Below are 20,939 nucleotides of genomic sequence, written 5' to 3' on the forward strand. Positions count from 1 at the left end.
TGGGTATAATAACCTCCTGGGTATAACCTCCATGCACAAGTACATGGTGGGTGACCACCCAGGTGTGAACCAATGTAAGCAGGGGTCGAGGTGTGGCGCCCACACCACATGGAGGAATGCTGCCCCCTCTATGTTACCAGGCAGTACTAGGTGGTAGATGATTCTCATCAACCGGTGCAATACCACCACTTTGCTTTTGGAGGCTTGAAGTGGTGGAACCCATGTTTACTCTCTACAGCTAAATTCTGGTCAACCCTTCCCTATCTCTTCCCTCATGCAGTATGATTGATGACTTTTGAGGTTATGATGAACATTGTGGCGAGATCTAATATTCCTTACAATTCGAGGGTACAGCTCTAAAACGGTGTTCGCAGGCCGGCCGCTAGTTAGTACACCGGACTGAACCTATTGGTAACTCTCTAGGAGGCTTATCGATCAGCTAGTGTATAATCCTGCTACCTCTACTCCACCAGATAGTGACTGGAGGGAGACCGAGTAGTATGTATGCGGGAAGCATTGTTGAGGCCACGTTATGTCAAGAATCTGGGTATATTCTTACCATGTGTACACCATATCCAAAAATTTCATTACTTCTTACAGCATGTCCCACCCACTTTTTCTTACTGTTGAATACACCATGAATTGTCAAACTAATAGAGCAAGCTTATCTGTGAAAAGATCTAAACCTCCCAAGCACATCCCAATTCGTTTCACAAATATAAGTGGTCTCAATTCTAATCTCAACGATGTCCATTTACACTTGCATTCTGCCGAACCCCATGTACTTTTCCTGACAGAATCTCAGTTATCGGTTGATTCAACTACTGCTCATCTCAGATACCCAAATATTCATTGTATGATTCCTTTCACCTCAAGGTTGGTACTTGTGCATATGTCCGTTCTGATATTCCCTGTCAGAGACTTGGCAATTTGGAATCTCCTCTCTTTGATCTTCTCTGGCTTAAAATCTCTCGACCTCAGTGTGTCAAATTCATCTGTCATCTCTACCGTTCTCCTAATTCCACTAATCACTTGGAGCTCTTTGACTTCCTCTATTTGCAACTTGACTTTCTCCAGTCCAACTTTCCTAACAGTGAAGTAATTTTCCTTGGTGATTTTAATGTTCACAACTCCAGCTGGCTTCCATTTTCTAGTCACATTGACCCAGCTGGTCGAGATGCTGAGGCTTTTGCAATTACTAATGACCTTGCACAGATTGTTCATTTACCTATAAGAATACCGGACAATCCTAATCATACAGCCAACGAGCTTGATCTTTTTCTCACAAATAACCCTTCTAAATACATAGTCGAAGTGAGAGGTCCTTTAGGCACTTCAGATCACAACTTGGTGATTGTCTCTTCTCCTATGGAGCCTTTTATCTCATGGCTATTCTCAACCTCGTGTTGTTTGGCATTACAAGAATGCAAAATGGGATGGTCTGCAAGATTTCTTTTCTTCTTTTCCTTGGTCGGATTACTGTTTCAAAACTTCTGATGTCAACGTTTGCTCAGATCGTGTCAGTGAAATTATTCTTGCAGAAATGGAATCCTTTATCCCACACTCCACTTTAAAATCTCGTCCTTTATCTAAACCTTGGTTTTCCAATAAATGTGCAAAGGCTGTTCAAGAGAAGAATGTTGCATATCGTAATTGGCTTGTTTCTAATTGTTCAGTTTCATTTTCTGCCTACACCAAAGCTCGCAACGATTGTAAAGCAGTTATTAATCAGTCCAAACTAGAGTTTGAACAGGCTAAGAGTAGAAAACTTGCTTCTTGCCCTAATGGTAGCTGAGCATTCTGGTCTCTTGCCAAAGCTATTGGCCACAACTTTCGCCCATCTCTGATCCCACCTCTGTCCAAACCAGATGGTTCTGTTGTCACTTCAGCCAAGGATAAAGCTGACCTGCTAACATCCCATTTTTCTTCCAACTCATGTATTAATGATCTTGGTAAAACACTTCCCTCCATTCCCAACATGCTCCATTCAATGCCTCCTGTGGTCTTCCGTCAAAAGGATGTCAGAAGGATTTTGATGAATCTTGATGCTAAGAAAGCTCCAGGTCTCGATGGTATTTCTCCACTTGTTTTCAAAACCTGTGCTCCTGAACTTACTCCTATTCTTTGCCGCCTTTTTTCACTTTCTTATTCTAAAGGTGTTTTTCCTTCTGCTTGGAAATTTGCCCATATCCAGCCAGTTCCTAAAAAGGGTGACAAATCCCTCCCATCCAATTATTGTCCCATTGCAATTACTTCTACTCTTTCTAAAGTAATGGAGAAATCAATTAACCGCCAACCCTTAAACTACCTGGAAACCTTCCATCTGATCAACAATCGCCAGTATGGATTCCGTCAGTGTCGATCCACTGGTGATATTCTGGTTTATGTTACCCATTTATGGACTAACTCAATGGAAAGGTTCGGTGAAACACAACTAGTTGCTCTTGACATCTCAAAGGCTTTCGATCGTGTTTGGCATAAAGGTCTTCTAAACAAGCTTCCATCTTATGGTTTGCAAACTGTTTTTAGTAATTGGTTATCCAGTTTTCTCTCTGATCGCTCACTGAGGGTGATGGTAGATGGCTCTCTGTATTCTAACTTCTCCACTAATGCCAGTGTCCCCCGAGGTTCAGTTCTTTCCACCACTCTTTTCCTCTTGTATATTAATGACCTTCTTCCATTGACTGGAAATCCTATCCATAGTTTTGCCAATGATAGCACATTGCATTCCACTTTCCATTTTGAGAAACCCTGCCCTGCTCAATCAGCTTCAACTTCCCGAAAATCTGCTACCAATTCCTTAAATGCCAATCTTCAGTTAATTCTCCAGTGGGGCAAAGACAACTTAGTTGATTTCAACCCTTCTAAAACTCAGTCTTCTCTTATATCTCCCAAAAAGGATTCTTCTGCTCCTATGCTTATCTTTAGTGACAATCCGATTTCTAGGCAAAATGATATATCTCTTTTGGGAATTATCCTGACTTCTAATCTCTCTTGGCACAAGCACATTACAAATATTGCTTCCTCTGCATCTAAGAAACTTGGTTTTCTCTTTTGCTCTCAGTGTTACTTTTCTTCCAAACAGCTGCTCACTCTGTATAAATCGCAAATCCACCCTACCATGGAATACTGTTCCCATATCTGGGTGGTGCCCCCAAAACCTCTCTCAGGCTTCTTGATTCCATTCAGAAGAGGGCAGTTAGGTTAATTAATGATTCATCTCTAACAGAGTCTCTCCACTCGCTGTCTCATAGACGTACTGTTTCTGCTTCATGCCTTTTCTACAGATACTTCCATTGGCACTGTTCTTCTGAATTGGCTTCTATAATTCCCATTCTCTCTCTTTTAAAACAGTCTGAACACATGCCGCCACCAGCCAACATCCATTTACTGTCCAACTTTAAACTCACAGAACCAACTTTTCATCTTCCTCGTTTATTCATTCAACTGCCGTTTTCTGGAACAACCTCCCTTCATACGTATTTCCTAAAAAGAAGTTCAAGTCCAATGTCAACAAATATCTTCTTTCATCTTCTCAACCTCCAACCCAAGCACAGTACTAAGTACTATAGGTTCTAATACCTCTCATGTTTGGGGTTTACAAAAAAAAAAAATAAAATTTTTGAATATTTTCAATTTTAGGTGTATCATTATATTTATTTATTCACCTTAATATTGAAAAGCAGTGATCCTTTTCAAGTTGTAAATTTTCAAAAGTAAGCATTTAAAAGCAAAAGTAAGTAATATTTTTATAATTTTAATAAAATCTAAAAAAAAAAAAAAAAAATCACTGACAGACTTGTTGCACATAAAAGTCTTGGGAATTTGCATTTTTTATACATCGCCTGAAAATAAAACACGGTAACATCAAAACAGAAACTTCCTTTTACATGTAAGATATGGAAAATGTAACCCACTAATTTTTCTCGAATCACTCAGTGTGGCCCACGAAACAAATCTAACTTTGAATATGGCCCCTGTACAGAAAAAATTTGGACACCACTGGTTCAGGTGATCACATAAATAAAAAATCTATCGCATGAAATCGGGTCACTGCAGTAGCAAAGCCATAATTTGCAATGGCCCCCTCCTGTTCGTTAGTTGCTAGAAAGTCCCTACATAGCTTACAGCCATGTTTTGGGTCATTATCTTGTGAGTTCCATTTATTTTTCTTGAAACACTCATTTCTGATCAATTCCTTTATTTCTTACTCAGCTTTCAGCTCCACACTTAAAAACACCTTACATTTTATTTTTAAAAATAGTTAATTTTATCTTTTGGATAATATAAGGATGTAGCTGTAAAGTCACTAATCATTTATTATGGCGCATTCAATTTACCAACAAGAGAGAGAAATTTCCTCCCTCCACACAAGAAAACATCATCATCACTGCTTTCACAGTTTAGATAGGATATTTCACATGTGTATGGATATAACTACTAGCTTATATTACTGCACTTTGTATTTCTTTCATGGTCCACTATTTTGAGGAGTCTCATAGTCCACTATTATAGTGGATTATGAGACTTTTTTTTTTTTTTTTTTTTTTTAGTTTTTCAATTTAAAACTGTTTTGCTTTAATGGCAAATTTCCTACCATCAATTATAAATTTGAAATCCATCTTTTTGGCAATATCAGGTGACTGCTGACATATTCTAAATATATATTTTTAAATATTTAAGCAATTTTTAAAAAGGATACCTCTCTGTGTTAGAAAATTTAGGAAATTTTAACTGAACATTAAAAGTAAATCAAATATTTAAATATGATTCTGCAACTTCAAGTAAAATGCAGAATCATGCAAAGTGCACTTTTGCTGATGGTAAGAAACTAAAATATGATAACTGTGTGAAAAATGTGACTAAGTGATAAATTGGTAAAACAGATTTGGATAATTTGAATAATGATAATGACAGAAATGATAATTTACTAAATCAAAAACTAGTTACCTACAGTACTATGCATTACCAGTCTCTTCATATGTTCCTAAAAAAAAGATGTCTTGTTTCTTTATTTAATAATTCTTACCTCAAAAAACAGAAAAACTTGAGGATCCTCCTGAATAAAATATGCAAAACTCTCATTAAAAATGAGCTGTTCTTCCCAGGCTGGAATTAATGATCTGAAACAAAGTTATGTAGTATTCATTATATATTCATTTTAAAAATATATTATTTTTGTCATTACTTTGGTATACAATTATCTATTGTATATATTCTTGTGTTGTGTCCCTAACAACTATTTATATTATCATCTTAAGTGCTTAATCAGGAAGATGTATTCAATTAGTAGCAATTTTCATAGGGGATACTATCATATGTTATTAATTTATGTGGTGTTTATGTTAATTCTGTAATTAGTTTTTTTGATAAAAATTAGATCATAAAATTCACTTGTTCTTATAGCCATTGATAGGATGGCCTTTAATGTTTCTATCTGTACCTGAAATATTTATTATTAATGTATTCAATGTATTTATATAAGGCAAATAAACATTATTATTTACTTATATCATTTTAGCACATATGCAGTTCTTCATGAAAGATATTCTAAATATTGTACATATAGCTTTTATACATATCCTGTAAATGGATATATATAAAAGCATATCCATTTACAGAGGGAAAAAAAAAAAAAAAACTACAGATAACCCTCATATAATGTGGTAGTTAGGTTCCTATAAAATCTCATGTAGTGTGGGACTAAGACCAGTACAAAAAAGGGAGGGTTATGCTTCAAAAGCTAACAAAAATAAAAAAAAAAAAAAAAAAAGGAAACTTAATTTTTATTAAAAAATAGTAATAACTGAACAAATGTCTTACAAACTGTGATGCATATATGTTAGATATATGTACATTCATTTAACTTTCTTCCTCTTCATCGCTGCTAAGCACAATCAAACAAAAACATTTTTTCTATTTGATTTCTCTGCAGAATATCTTCACTGTCTGAACTTTCTTCTGCAGCATCTAGATTTTGTGTATCTTCTGCTCTCTTTAAAAAATAGAGCAGAAGATACACAAAATCTGGGTTTGTTTGCTTTTGCTTGATAGAACTTTGTAAATTTCATGAATTTACAAAGTTCTATCAAGCATTTTTGAAGCTCCCTTTAGAACTTTGTGCTCCTTTCAGTCGAAGGATCTGCATTCAAAAAATAAGATCCTAATTGCTCGGCTAAGTTTATGCCTTCCCATATGCTTTTTAGTGTAAAATTTGCTGGCCAGGCTAGCCAGGTGGGTAAAGTGCCTGCCTGGCAACCCAAAGGTTGTGGGTTCGAATCCCGCCTCGGGCTTGGATCAGAGTAAAATGCAAAAACTTTGGGAGGTGCATTATGGCCACAGAAGCTGATGTGCTAACAACTAACAAAAAAAAAAAGTGTAAAATTTGGAACTTCAATTTTCATCTGCGCTATCGTTCTCTGAATTGACTTGGTTTACCTCCAATGACATATCCACCAAATCGTGTGACGTGGTGCATTATAACCATGGTTGTTTATGCACTATAAAAATCAAAACCACCAACTCCACTTCGCCAGCCTCTTTTTTTTTTTTTTATCAGTAATTCTTAAACATCTACAGTAGTCATATCATCAAAACCTTCCCCTCCTACTGACTTATCACACCGATTCTGTTTTCTGCAGTTCGATTCAGTCAGTTCAAACATTCTGAGTACTGTAATTACTATTAATAGCGGCAAATGATGCAAGAATTTTCATCTGTGCTATCATCTGAATCAATTTGGTTTACCCCTGATGCCATTTCCACCAAATCCGCTTCGCCAGCCTCTTTTTCTACCAGTAATTCTAGAATGTCTTCAGTAGTCACATCATCAAAACCTTCCTCTCCTACCGACTTAGCAAGTTATACTATCGCACCGGTTCTGTTTTCTGCCCATTTGACCGTATTTCCTGAATGAACTGACTCTGGCCATACATTTTTCCAACACACATTTAATGTCGACAGTTTTACTTCTATGAGCAATAAAACTATGATTCTGATACAGTCCACAATTGAAAAATGGTTCCATGCCTCCATCACTTCAATATATTCGGAATAGATATTCAATGAAACACCCTGTATAATAAAGTAAGTTTGGATTGTTCAAACACTTGTTTGAAGACATTTTACTCACTGTTCAGAACAACTTTGACACAATAACCTCAAAAATAAAATAAGCTCATACTGGTAAACACTGCTGCATGGAGTCCACAAGAAACAAATGCTGCAGGCAGTGTTGCTAACATGTGAAGATTTAGTTTACAAATTCCTAGTGTTTACTCCTAACTCAATGCATTCAATAATATAACTCATGACATCAACTTAAATGGTTTGTGAAAAAACAGTATGTGATAGAAAAAAATGATATTTCTGAAATCAATGTAAAAAATGGGTTAAAAACAGCTGTTAGTTTACAAATATCAAAACCATGGATTGGTGTAATTTAGCACTGCAACAAAACTGTACCACATCAAGCAACATAATCATATGTGCTTTCAGTTATGCATTATTAAAGACACTCAGATTAACAAATTTAAACTATGGAACAGTACTTCAGCTATGAATATTCATGGACTCCGATTTCTTTTAGTTCAATGCAAGCATTTCAAGATAAAATACACACAAATATCATTTTTAAACCCCAAACTATTTGAGAAATGAGAAATCAGGGTTTTTTTTTTGTTCCTTCTTCATTATATCTCCAAATTGTTCCTAGAGTTCACATTAATCTGAATTGCAACCATCTAACAAAAGATACCAACACAGCCCTTGCAGCTAATACAGTGACACCATTCTATCACTATTCTTCTACATTATATTTTCGCCAGATGTGAGCCCCCAGGGGCGCACACCCAGGGTCCTGAGCAGGATATCATCATTCTTCTCTTTTTTTGGTGATTCGTTTTCTCTCTCTCAGGGTACTCAAAATTTTTTTGTCTAGTGCAGCATAAGCCTCAGGTTTCCTTGCACCATATGGCTATTAATAATAATATATGGAGAAGGCCCAGGTAGAGGGCTTTTTTTTTTTAAATGCTACAGGTTGAATCAATTCAACTTGGGCAAAGGCTGCATATTTTTTTTTCTCCCGGAAACTCAGGTTTTTCATTACATAAAACAAGAAAATTAACCATAAAAAATGTCAATTTATCCGGTATCTCATGGCTTTACTTGACCCAAAACAAATCAACAAAAAAAAAAAGTAACGGCACAAAATGCTATCTCAGTTACTTCATAATGGTTTATTTATCCTCTTTTCACTACGCAAATAATCGAATATGAAGCTTTATTCATATCAGCGCATAAGCAAGTCAAACATGCAATTAAAAACTATTTAAACAACAACAACAACAAAAAAAAAACATACTTTTTTTGCTTAAAATTGAATGGCTGTGTCATGACAGGCAGAATATAGTCTACTCCATCCCATTGATTTTCATAGAATGATGTCACAGATCTATCTCTACAAAAAAAAAAATAATAAATAAATAAATAAAATAAGCATGACAAGGTAAATAAAATAATATTAAAAATATTTTAATATGACATCATATAATATGTCTTTTTTTTTTTTTTTTTTTTTTTTGATTTGGTAGTTGTTGGCGCATCGGCTTCTGTGGCCATATTGCACCTCCCAAGGTTTTTTGCAGTACTTTGATCCAAGCCCGAGGCGAGAATCGAACCCGCGACCTTTGGGTTGCCGGGCAGGTACTTTACCCACTCGGCTAGCCCGGTCGGCATATATAATATGTCATCATACAATATGTCAACACACACTATTATCATTTCACGGGTGCTCACATGTAAACATGCCAAATGTCAAATGTGTGAGAGCTATATTTCTCATTTAGTTGTATTGGTTGGAGACTATGCATGCTTATGTATATAGCTTAATTAATACAGATATATATAGATACTAATTGATATTTCTGTTCACAGACTTTTTTTTCTTTTTTTTTTTTGGATTGCAAAAATTAAAACAGTAATAAGACTAATGGGAGAAATAGCATAAAGGCTTAATTTTCGGTACTCACCTCAATTGATCTGCTTTGTTACATGATGTTAAAGTGGAATAGGATTAAAACTAATTAAGAATTTTGGTTAAAATTAATAAATAGAGACGTAAACATTAAAAGATATGCGATTAAAAGTAGCCCCGGGAAAAAGAGGTGCACCCAAACTTATTCCTGGTTGTCTTGTATAAAATATTAAAGTGAAGGTTAAAAGCAGCCAATAGCCGTAACAAGAGACTTTTGTATAGACGCCTTCAATTGGCAATGATAGATGTAAGAAGAATTATGTATTTAAAGAATCTGATTTCCCTTGATGCGTTGTGAAACACATGGGAACCTCACATGTGACAGGTTCCAGGTGAAAGATTTGTCGGCAGTTTTGGGTTCAAAACATTAAGTTTAGTATAATGGTGACACCATTCTATAACGAGTGCTTCATAATGAAAGGTTTTGTAATTGGATTTTAAATTAATAATAAGAACAGCTGAATCAATTAATGGGTTGTGGTTATGAAGGTGAACGTGTTGAGTGAGTTCAGTGCTAGTGTGATCTGTTTTGAAACTATTGTAGTGGTAGTATCTGAATGTGTTGGAAGTCTTTATTGTACTGTATTTTGCAGATGTGCAAATATCAAAAAAAAAAAAATATTGGAATATAGCATGTGTTGCATCCTGGTTGTCTGATTTGATTTGATTTGGTATTTGTTGGCGCATCGGCTTCTGTGGCCATATTGCACCTCCCAAGGTTTTTGCAGTACTTTGATCCAAGCCCGAGGCGTTAATCGAACCCGCGACCTTTGGGTTGCCGGGCAGGTACTTTACCCACTCGGCTAGCCCGGTCGGCTTCCTGGTTGTCATTGTCATTTATTTAGTAAAACAATATTATACACGTCGCTTATAGGGTAATGGTGTGTTTTTTTTATAGGTGTTAAACATAGATCCTAATTTATTATACAAAGAAAATAGAGTTATATCAGTGTTGGCAAATATTTGACGAAGTTGTTGAGCAAGTCTATAGTGGAAAGGGAGGACAACGTGTATTTTGTTTGTTATCACAGTTTGTGTTGTGTGGATTATTAATTCTCTGTTTGGCAACAGAAATTATGTGAAGGATTGGTTGTAAGGGATATTGTCTAGCAATAAACTTCTTTGTGAGATATTGGAGTTCTGTAAGTAGATAGTCATGTGAAGAACAGTATTTTATGGCATTATGAATTTGATTATAAAGGACATATTTTTTAATACTAAGTGGGTGGTGCGATCAGAAATGTAGGTATTTACCTGTGATTGTTTCTTTTCTATAGATTTTAGTTCCTAATTTTGTACCTGTTTTATATATTGTGAAGTTAAGGAAATTAATTTTATTGTCTTTTTCTATTTCAAGAGTGTATTTAAGACTGTCATGAATAGTGTTGAACTTAACAAAGAGATTGTCAATGGAAGATTTGTCTCCCATTAACAATATGTCATCGGCATAGTGCACGTACGAGTTTATCTGTGGGAAACAGTTGAAGTACTTGATTCTCAATGGTGGCTAAATAGATTTCGGATGGGGGGGGGGGGGGGCAGAGATTCCTAGTCCCATATATTCAGGACAAAATATTTGTTCGAATATTTTGTCCTGAAATCAGAAATGTCTGGCATCAAGCAAAGTCGAGGTAAGTTCTAAAATGCTGTTTATACTAAGGGAAATGCATTTGATTAAAGTATCATCAGCTGCTAGGAGTTCTCGTAAGGATTGTAATGTGAAATCTAAATGTACATTAGTGTATAGGGAAACAATGTCGAAAGAGGCTAATATATGTCCTTCAGAAATTGTAGTGGAGTTTATGCATTCAAAAGCTGGTTGGTGTTGAAAACTCTAAATTTTGAGAATCTTGTGAGGGGTGATATGATTTTTACCAAGAAGGTGGAAAGACTGACAAAGGCAGATTTGCTGAAGGAAACAATTGGTCGTAAGGGGTGGCCGGGTTTATGTAATTTTACGATACCAACCATACAAGGAAGGATATTGCTACAGATGCCTTGTGAGGTTCCCATGTGTTTCACAATGCATCAAGGGAAATCAGGACTCTTTAAATACATAATTCTCCTTACATCTATCATTGCCAACCGAAGACGTCTATATGAAAGTCTCTCGTTACGGCTATTGGCCGCTTTTAACCTTCACTTTAATATTTTATACAAGACAACCAGGAATAAGTTGGGCGCACTTCTTCTTCCCGGGATACTTTTAATCACATATCTTTTAATGTTTACGTCTCTATTTATTAATTTTAACCAAAATTCTTAATTAGTTTTAATCCTATTCCACTTTAACATTATGTAACAAAGTAGATCAATTGAGGTGAGTACTGAAAATTAAGCCTTTATGCTATTTTTCCCATTAGTCTAATTCTTATACGGTACTTTAAGAGGCCCTATCAATCACTTAAAACAGTAAAAAGATAAGCAATCAATAACAACAAACATTGGACACGCAAATTGCACAAGTGAGATAGGGAGTAACAAGGTTACGAAGCTTAAAAAATGTCAAACGTGTGAGAGCTATATTTCCCATTTACTGTAGTTGTATTGGTCGGAGACACACTGTTGTCATTTACTGTATTCACAAAATAACAGGTGATATTGTAGGCCAATGCACATTTTCAGGCATTCACATTTTTCTGTTTGAACAGAAATTTCGTGAGGCACTATAGCCTGAGCAGAGGAGCACATTTCAGGAGATCACTACCATAAAATAATAAAAACAATTTGCAGTTCCCAGTTTATTGGACATTCCTGTTAGTGCAATCTAATCGTAAATGGGTAAAATTCGATTTTATTGCATTTACGATAATACCGACAGCTGGAATTCTTTGAGTTTTTACGTTATTATGGTGAAATATGTTTCCCTTTCCATGAAATTTTCAATCATATAAAAAACATAAATAAATTTTCAGAATCTTCTCTTTATTGCTATTTTTTAAGCTTTCTAAGCTTGTTACTCAGTCTCACATGCAATTTGTGTGCCGTGTTCATCGTTATTGATTGCTTATCTTTTTTGTTGTTTTAAATTTTACAATAAAAAAAAAAAAAGTGAACAGAAATATCAATTAGTTAGTATGTATATATATCACAGTATTAATTAAGCTATGTACGTAAGCATACATAGTCTCCAACTAATACAACTAAATGGGAAATATAGCTCTCGCACAATTTAAATGTTTACATGTGAGCTCCCACGAGGTGATAATAGTGTGTTTCCACTTAATATCTATATTATGTGAGTAATGACAATTATATAGTACTTGTATAATACTAAATATCAACAAGAAAAATAAGCCAAGAAGCGCGCGCGCACACACACACACACACAGGTATTCAAAGAAAGTGCCCCTTAAAATTGTAATTGTCGTCCGAATTACGTAAGTATATAGCAATATTTCTTACAGATTGCATCAGATAAAATTGACATGCATAATTGATGATGTAATATTGCATCAGCTGTTACTTTCTGCTATATAAGCACGCTCTGCTAGAGTTGCAGTCATTCCTTGCTTGTGTCAGGATGGCGAGTTATGTGTAGTTGACGCCACAGAAAGAGTGCTATTGTTGCTTGCTTTATGTGAGGAAGGATGTTTTTCCCATCATATTGCTTATAGTGTCTTGTAATCAGTTGATAGTGAGTAGATTTCTTTCCAAACTCAAGAATACTGGTTCTGCTGATAGAAAAAAAAAGGAATCGGATGCAAACGAGTCTCTACATCAAAACAGGACTGTGTTTTGAAGTGCTTATGGCTTAAAAACCGTAAAGCTTCTTCGTCTGAGTTGAAAAGAAAATAGGAAGAACATACAGGAGTGGTAGCAAGTGCAGGAACAGTCAGAACACACCTCTTCAAAAATGGACTTATAGCCCGTCGTCCTAAGAAGAAGCCCCTCCTCACACAAAAAATGAAAAAGGCCTGATTGATTTGGTTTAAGGAGCATGTCAAATGGATCCCTGAGCAGTGGAAGTCAGTTATTTTCTTGGATGAGAAGAAATTCAACCTGCATGGCTCTGGAGACAAACGATTCACCGTAGACATGGTGAAGAATACAATCCAGACTGTATGGTGGCCACAGTGAAATTCCACAGCAGCCAAATGATATAGGGGTGCATTTTGTATCATGGAGTAGGTCACCTGCAGTTTATAAAAGGTTCCATATGTGTCAATGGATACTTGGCTATATTGGAAGGCAAATTGCTGCCAACCATTAGAGACCATTCCAACCTGCCAAGTAACTGCATCTTTCAGGACGACTCTGCTCCTTGTCATCGGGTGAAAAGTGTAACTAGGCACTTCTGTAGTTACTTCAGCTTCATTTCTGCATAAAAGGTCAACAGTAATGTGTCAGACCTGGGGGTAATTGTGCAGTCAGATATGAAGTTTTCAGAGCAATGCAGACAAGCTGCCAGAGCAGCTCATGGTGTGTGTTGTCAATGAGAAACAGGAACTTTGCTAGCTGGGTAAGGAGGTGAGTATTCCTTTGTATAAGGCAATGATCAGGCCACACCTTGAATACTGCATAGGTCTTATTGGAGGCTTGAAGTGGTGAAACCCATGTTTAGTCTCTAGAGCAAAGTTTCCGGCATCCCCCTCCCCCCATACTTCTCCTTCAACCCATGCACGGTACTAAGTACTATAGGTTTTGATACCTTTCGTGTTTGGGGTTTTCATAAAAAAAAAAAAAAAAAAAATCTGTCGTTGTGGAAGTTGATAGCTTAAATAAATTCAAGGAAGAACTGGACAAACTTCTGAGTGATGAATGATAGATGAATAGGAAACTTCTGACAGATGAGTGAGAAGTGTTTGTTTTTTTTGGCTGATGCTGTATAAGCTTGCTTTCCTGCATCAAATGCCACTATTAATATTAATGCTAATGCAAATAAATAAATATATATATATACGCACACTAGTATTCAAAGAAAGTGTATCACCCCTTAAAATTGTAATTGCCGTCCGAATAATGTAAGTATATGGCAATATTTCTTACAGATTGCATCAGATAAGATTGAATGCATAGGTGATGATATAATATTGCATCAGCTGTTACATTCAGCTATATAAGCATGCTCTGCAAGAGTTGCAGTCATTCTTAGCTTGTGTCAGGATGGCGAATAGAGTTTTTTTTTTTTTTTTTTTTTTTTGATTTGATAGTTGTTGGCGCATCGGCTTCTGTGGCCATATTGCACCTCCCAAGGTTTTTGCAGTACTTTGATCCAAGCCCGAGGCGGGAATCGAACCCGCGACCTTTGGGTTGCCGGGCAGGTACTTTACCCACTCGGCTAGCCCGGTCGGCGCGAATAGAGTGCTATCGTTGCTTTTATGTGAGGAAGGATGTTTTTCCCGTTGTATCGCTTATAGTGTCTTGTAATCAGTTGATAGTGAGTAGATAGGAAAAAAGGGATCGGATGCAAACGAGTCTCTACATCAAAACAGGACCGCATTTTGAAGCGCTTATGCCTTCAAAACCGTAAAGCTTCTTTGTCTGAGTTGAAAAGAGAATAGGAAGAACATACAGGGGTGGTAGCAAGTGAAGTAACAATCAGAATATATATATATATATTTATTTACTGCTATTTATTTATTTATTAATTATATGTATTATTATTATATATATATATAAACTTCTCTACACTTCCACCCGCTTACTATATATCTTTGCATTTTTATATTTTTGATACTTTTTTTTAAAAAAATATATATATAAATATGCATATACATGTGATATGAGTTATTATTCTGCATTACCTCAATCAACTAAACCACAAAAAATACCTTGCAGTCACCACTAATTTTAATTATAATGATTTCAGGAATTTTTCAGAATTTTATGAGTTACAAATGTAATGAGAAAAAAATAAAATTAAATTAAAAAAAGTTGAATTGAAATCAAAATATGAGATTACTAAACTGAAATCCTTTAAAACATCAAATTATAATGATATAAATTCTGAATACATTATTTTTAATATTACAGTTTTAAAGTGGCAAAATGCTAGTCTTCTAAAATAAAGCAATACAGAAAATTAATAATGTAATTTAATTAGCAACTAATTCAAATTACAATATTAATTTTCTGTAAAAAAGAAACCTCTTTGTATGAAGATTTACCTATGTAATTTCTTTAAATAGTTTCCACTTTCAGCATTAATAATATGTATTCTTACTACTGGATGAGAAATTAGAATATCTGGTTTCAATCTATCAGTATGATGGATAATGATCCCAAGAACCTGCTCATCATAAGAAACATCACTATCAATGTTTCTGGCTATTTCCAATCTGTTTTCTTCCTTATTTTCTTTCCCTTTTATGAAAGACAATATGCTAAACTTAGCAGATTTATCCAAATCCAGCATTCAATAAAACGAATATGTCAATAATAATAAAGGTATATTTAGTTAAAAGCCAATATTTTAAAACATGTTCTAAAGCTTCCAAAAATTAGAATAACACATAATATTGAAAATAAATATTTATACACAATATTTATGAACAAATAAACACACTTAGATAAATTATAGAATGTCTTAATGTACCGTTTGAAATTGACTCAAAGTTTGAATAGCATAAAGCTTAATGAGCGGTACTCACCTTAGATAATCTGCTATGTTACATGAAGTTAGGATGGAAGAATAATTTGAGGCTTAAGGTAATTTGAAATGATTTAAAATAAGTTAAAATTGTAAACACGGAATTAAAATATGCCCAAGTAAAGTAGAAGTGCACAACTTCGTCCTTGAAGAATTAATTTAAACTTTAAAATATGAGACCGGTGATGCCAAAAGTCATGAACGACCGACTTTCGTGTTAACGCCATCAGTTGGCAATACTAAAAGGAAAGGAATCGTGTGTTTTTAAAGACTTTCCCGTGATGCACTTTGTGACATGTTGGAATCTTAGGTGCATGAGATTCCAGACAGAGGAGAGGTTGGTGGGTAGTTTTGTGTTTAATAAGTTTGGTATTATGGTGGCACCATTCTATAATAAGAGCTTTGTATTGAAAGATTTTGTAACTGGATTTTAATTTTACAATTGTGATGGCCGAATCAACTAGGGGGTTATGGTTGTGAAACTGTACGTGTTGTGTAAGTTCAGTACTGGATTGACTAGTCCTGAAGCTGTTATAATGGTAATATGCTCGTGTGTTGGAAGTTTTTGAGGAACCGTATTTTGTGATAGTGCTCCCGATATAGCATGCATTGACAATTAATTAAATATACAATATTATTCATGTCGTTTATTGAGTATGTGAGTGTTTCTTTATATAATTAAACAGAGTTCCTAACTTACTGTATGAAGAGAATATGAGTGTGATATCAGTGCCTGCGAACACTTGGCGGAACTGTCTAGCGAGACTGCTGTGATAGGGAAGGATAATGCGCATGTTCTGTTTGGTGTTGTGTTTAATTAAGCTATTGGTATTATTCTTTGCAACGGAAATTACGTGTTGGATTAATTGAAGTGGATATTTCCTGGTGGTGAATTTTTCTGTGAGTTATTGTAATTCAGTGAATAAATCATCTTGTGAGGAACTGAACTTTATAGCATTATGCATTTGATTATAAAGGACGGCTTTTTTCATGCCACCCAAAAAAAAGGACGACTTTTTTTTGGGTGGCGTGACTCGAAATGTAGATATTTTCATGTGCGTGTGTTTTTCCTGTAAATCCTGGTTCCTAGTTTGGTGCCTATTTTGTACATTGTGAGATTAAGAAAGTTGATTTTGTTGTTGATTTCTATTTCGAGTGTGTATTTTAATTTGTCATGTATCGTGTTGAATTTAATAAAGAGATTATCAATTGTAGTTCTATTTCCTATTAAAAGTATGTCATCTGCATATCACATATAAAGTTTAATCCCAGAAGGGTAAGGTTGTTGTACTTGGGTTTCAATAGCGGCTAAATAGATTTCTGATAAGGGAGCTGAAATTCCTAGTCCCGTGGGAAGGCCAAATATTTGCTTAAATATCTGGTTTTGAAAACAGAGGTGTCTAGCTTCAAGTAAAAACGAGGTGAACTCTAAGATATTATTTATGGTAAGAGAGGTGCAATTGATTAAAGTGTCATCAATCATCAGAAATTCGTGTAAAGCTTGTAGTGTGAAGGGCAAATGTACGTTTGTATATAAAGAAACATCAAAGGAGGCTAAGATGTCTCCGCTAGTAATTATGGCAGAGTTTATTTGTTCGAAGGCCTGGTTTGTATTGCTGACTTTAAATTTTGAGAATCTTGTGAGGGGTGATATAATTTTAACCAAAAACTTAGATAAGTTAGCGAAAGCAGACTTGCTAAAGGAAACTATTGGTCTTAGGGGGTGGCCAGGTTTGTGTAATTTTGTGATGCCCAACATATGTGGGAGGATGTGTTATTGCGTTTAAATTAATTCTTCAATGACAACCAGAGATGAAGTTGTGCACTTCTACTTTACTTGGGCATATTTTAATTCTGTGTTCACAATTTTAACTTATTTTAAATCATTTCAAACTACCTTAAGCCTCAAATTATTCTTCCATCCTAACTTCATGTAACGTAGCAGATTATCTAAGGTGAGTACCGCTCAGTAAGCTTTACGCTATTCAAACTTTGAGTCAAATAAACACACTTAAAGTGTTACCATTGGGTTTTTAATCTTGGTTCACATCTCATGTATTTCATAGTTGAAAGCACTGCACTTGGCCTATAACACTATCCAACAGAAAAATCTTAAGTTTCAGTTAACAGGCAGCCAGATTACTCCTTTTCTCTTTCTTGTACATAATTAACATTTTTGATATTATATTCATTTTTAGCACAAGAGTTCTGCAATGTGTAACCAGTGATATTATATTTTATTATATAATTTGTTATATATTTACACATGTACAATTCTGAAGCAAGAAGTATAAACAGGTATAAATTTATGCTCACGAAAACCTGTGGTCATAATTCTTATCCCTTACACGGGGCTTAGAAAGAAAAAGAGCAAGGGAAGAGGGGAAAGTTAAAAGTAAGAAAGATGAGAAAGTGGGGGAAATTGAAAGAACTTTTTGAAAGATTCTCTAACAAAAGGAAAAAATTATTAAATTACAGTGCAACCTTGATTTAACGTGCCTTTTCATATTGCAGTTTCAGTATGATCATGTGCCCCAAAATGAATTATGAAAAAAAGTAGTGTGTTCAAAGAACTAGGCAATTTCATATTAGAAACTGGAAAAAATGAATACTGTATATAGTTATATCTATCGTACATCCTACTACCATATTTCCAAGATGGGAAATTAGCTAAAAATTGGCTGTATATTTGTTTTGATATATTTGGTATTGAGTTGCAGAGTAATTTTGTAAACAGGACTCATCAGAGACTGCTTAAAACTGTAGACACTCAGTTTCTCTCCTCGGCTAGAGATGCAATAAAAGAGCATATCAGTGTAATGATAATTATGAACAGCTACCTCTGGGAGGGGGATAAGGCCACCATTCATCAAGTGCTTTACATTAGTTACAAAGTAAAATTTTTAAACGACAGGTGACAAGTGATTTATGGAGAAATCACAACTTTACTTCAGCACTATGACAGGCCAGACAGTTTAATTTCAATTTAGTTTTCTCAAAACAGTAAATTCTACAACACTAGAAATAAATACATGACAAAATTAATAAACCAGTAGAACTGAAGTAATGGAAACCAAAAGAAAAAAATTGTACAGTTGAAAAAAAGATTATCGAAATAGGATATTTCAACGCAGGATATTTCACGAGTATTGAATTCCAGAAGGAACAATCTGTAGCTGGACAAAAGAAAAAGAAAATTTGCATTCATTCACAGACTTCACAGAAGATGAAGTAGGCCTCCAAAGAAAGAAAACTAAACTCTCTGATAATAGTGATGTGGACCAATGCTTATACAAATGGTTTCTACAGAGTGTAGTGAAGGAGCACTGATAAATGGGGTAATCTTGAAAACACAGGCACTTAAATTTCATAAGCTACTTGGTGGAGATGACACACTTAAAGCTTCTGAAAGGTGGCTTTGGAGATAGAAGGCTCATCATAGGATATCCCAGGTTAGTCTTGTAGGTGAATCTGCATTTGGTGACATTTCAGCAGCAGAAGCATTTCCTGAATTTCTGCCTAATGTGATTCAAGATGGTGAATTCACAGATGAACAGTTGTATAACTGTGACAAAACAGCCCCATACCATAAACGTTTTCCTCTCAACAAACCACTGGATACTAAAAAGTCATCCAACAAAACAGGCATGAAAACTAACAAAGAGAGAATTACTGTGTACAAACAAGGCTAGAAATCGCAAGCTAAAGCCATTGTGCATCAGTAAAAGTTGAAGTCCTTAGTGTTTTAAGCATGTCAAAATAAAATCTCTACCTCTGATTTAAAAAATAGCTCCAACGCTTAAATGAAGAGTGATATTTTGCTTTATGGTTTGAAAGCGAGTTGTACCATCAATGAGACACTACCTGCTTTCCAAAAACTTGAAGAAAAGGCTCTGTTACTGTTGGATCAATGCCCAGCTTTAGCTGATGTTGTGAAATCAAAAGATGGCAAAATCAGAGTCTCCTTTCTGCCAAGAAACACAACAGCCTGAATCAGGGCATGACTCAAGCCTTCAAAGCCTCCTATTGTGGTGAGCTACTTGCTGGTGTTGTGAACTCAGAAATTGAAGTTCTATAACTCTGAAAACATTAACACTGAAAGACATCGAATACAATATTGGATTAGTGTGAGAGAAAGTAAACTCAATGTCAATCTCAATGGAAAAATGTACTGGAAAAGATAACCTTGAATTAGCAGCATTTTCAGAACAAGAAGCAAAGCCTGCTTTTAATGTACTTGGTGGAGGTCTTGGAGCAAATGACATGGCTGCTTGGATTGAGGTGGATGAAGGAGCTCCAGCTGTACACTACTTGAGTGAAGAAAAAATTGCAGCCTTTGTGAACAGTGGGAAGACAATTGACAAACAGAAAGCCAGTGACATATGAAGTGACTCAGACGGTAATGTGGATGAAAAAAAAAAAGCATCAGAAATTAACAAAGTAATTGAAAACATTAATGATGTGATGTCATAGTTAAAATACCAGAGTGATAGTGAAGATCTTCATTTATTGCATCTGACCACTATTAAGAATTATGTACTGAAAAAATGCTGTCAAACTAAATTACATGACTCTTTCAGAATGGATGCATAAAATGTAAGTCCACAATAGCACTGTGTATTAGTAGAATATAAAGGAAAATGATATAATCTTTAATACTTTATGCCTTTAATCTTTAATACTGTATAATTCATAAAACATTAGTAAATAAAATATTTATTTACTAAGTAAAGCTTACTTATGTTAAAAAAACTGGGAAAAAAAATGGAAAAGGTTTTTCAACTATATTGCATTTCACTTATAATGTGGGTATTAAAGTTGTTGCCTGACACTCACATTATATCAGAGTTGGTTGTACTGTATTAATAATACAAGAACTTAACAAGGTGATTCCGTGAAATAAGGTGCTGATAAATTGTCAGAATATCACCACCAAATTCCAGTACACAATTTATCTGAATGTGTATTAATAAATAACAAATTTGTATATATACAATATTGATATTTACACACACACATATATATATATATATATATATATATATATATATATATATATAAAATAGATAATATAGAGGCAATATTAAAAAAGTGCAGAAAAAAAGAGCGAAGAAACAAAATCAAAAATTTTAAATATATTAAATATAAGGCAAATATAGCCAAAGTTATAAGCCAATAAATAATAAATTTAGACTGGTATCACCTGATCATAATGTATAACCTCCGTTAGAGGTGAGCACTTAAGCTTTCCTGTTTTTCAAGTTGCTGTATTAGGGTTTCCATGATATGATATTATTGCTTCAGCAGGCTGGA

The 20,939-nt window shown here is 34.9% G+C and overlaps 1 protein-coding gene across 2 annotated transcripts in view; it reads right to left on the bottom strand.

Annotated features, from left to right (window-relative positions):
- The window catches only part of LOC150085456 (jouberin-like), a 320,291-nt gene that overhangs the window by 260,668 nt on the left and 38,684 nt on the right, over positions 1-20,939 (bottom strand). For both annotated transcript variants that reach the window (XM_090373258.1, XM_090373259.1), the window contains exons 4-6: positions 15,145-15,340; positions 8,363-8,458; positions 5,030-5,123 (exon numbers count right to left, since the gene is read on the bottom strand). In XM_090373258.1, coding sequence (XP_090229384.1) covers positions 5,030-5,123; positions 8,363-8,458; positions 15,145-15,340 — 386 coding nt within the window. The remainder of the gene's footprint in view (positions 1-5,029; positions 5,124-8,362; positions 8,459-15,144; positions 15,341-20,939) is intronic.

This window comes from Mastigoproctus giganteus, chromosome 5 (assembly GCF_048544385.1).
Source record: "Mastigoproctus giganteus isolate SK-2022 chromosome 5, ASM4854438v1, whole genome shotgun sequence".
NCBI lineage: Eukaryota > Metazoa > Arthropoda > Arachnida > Uropygi > Thelyphonidae > Mastigoproctus > Mastigoproctus giganteus.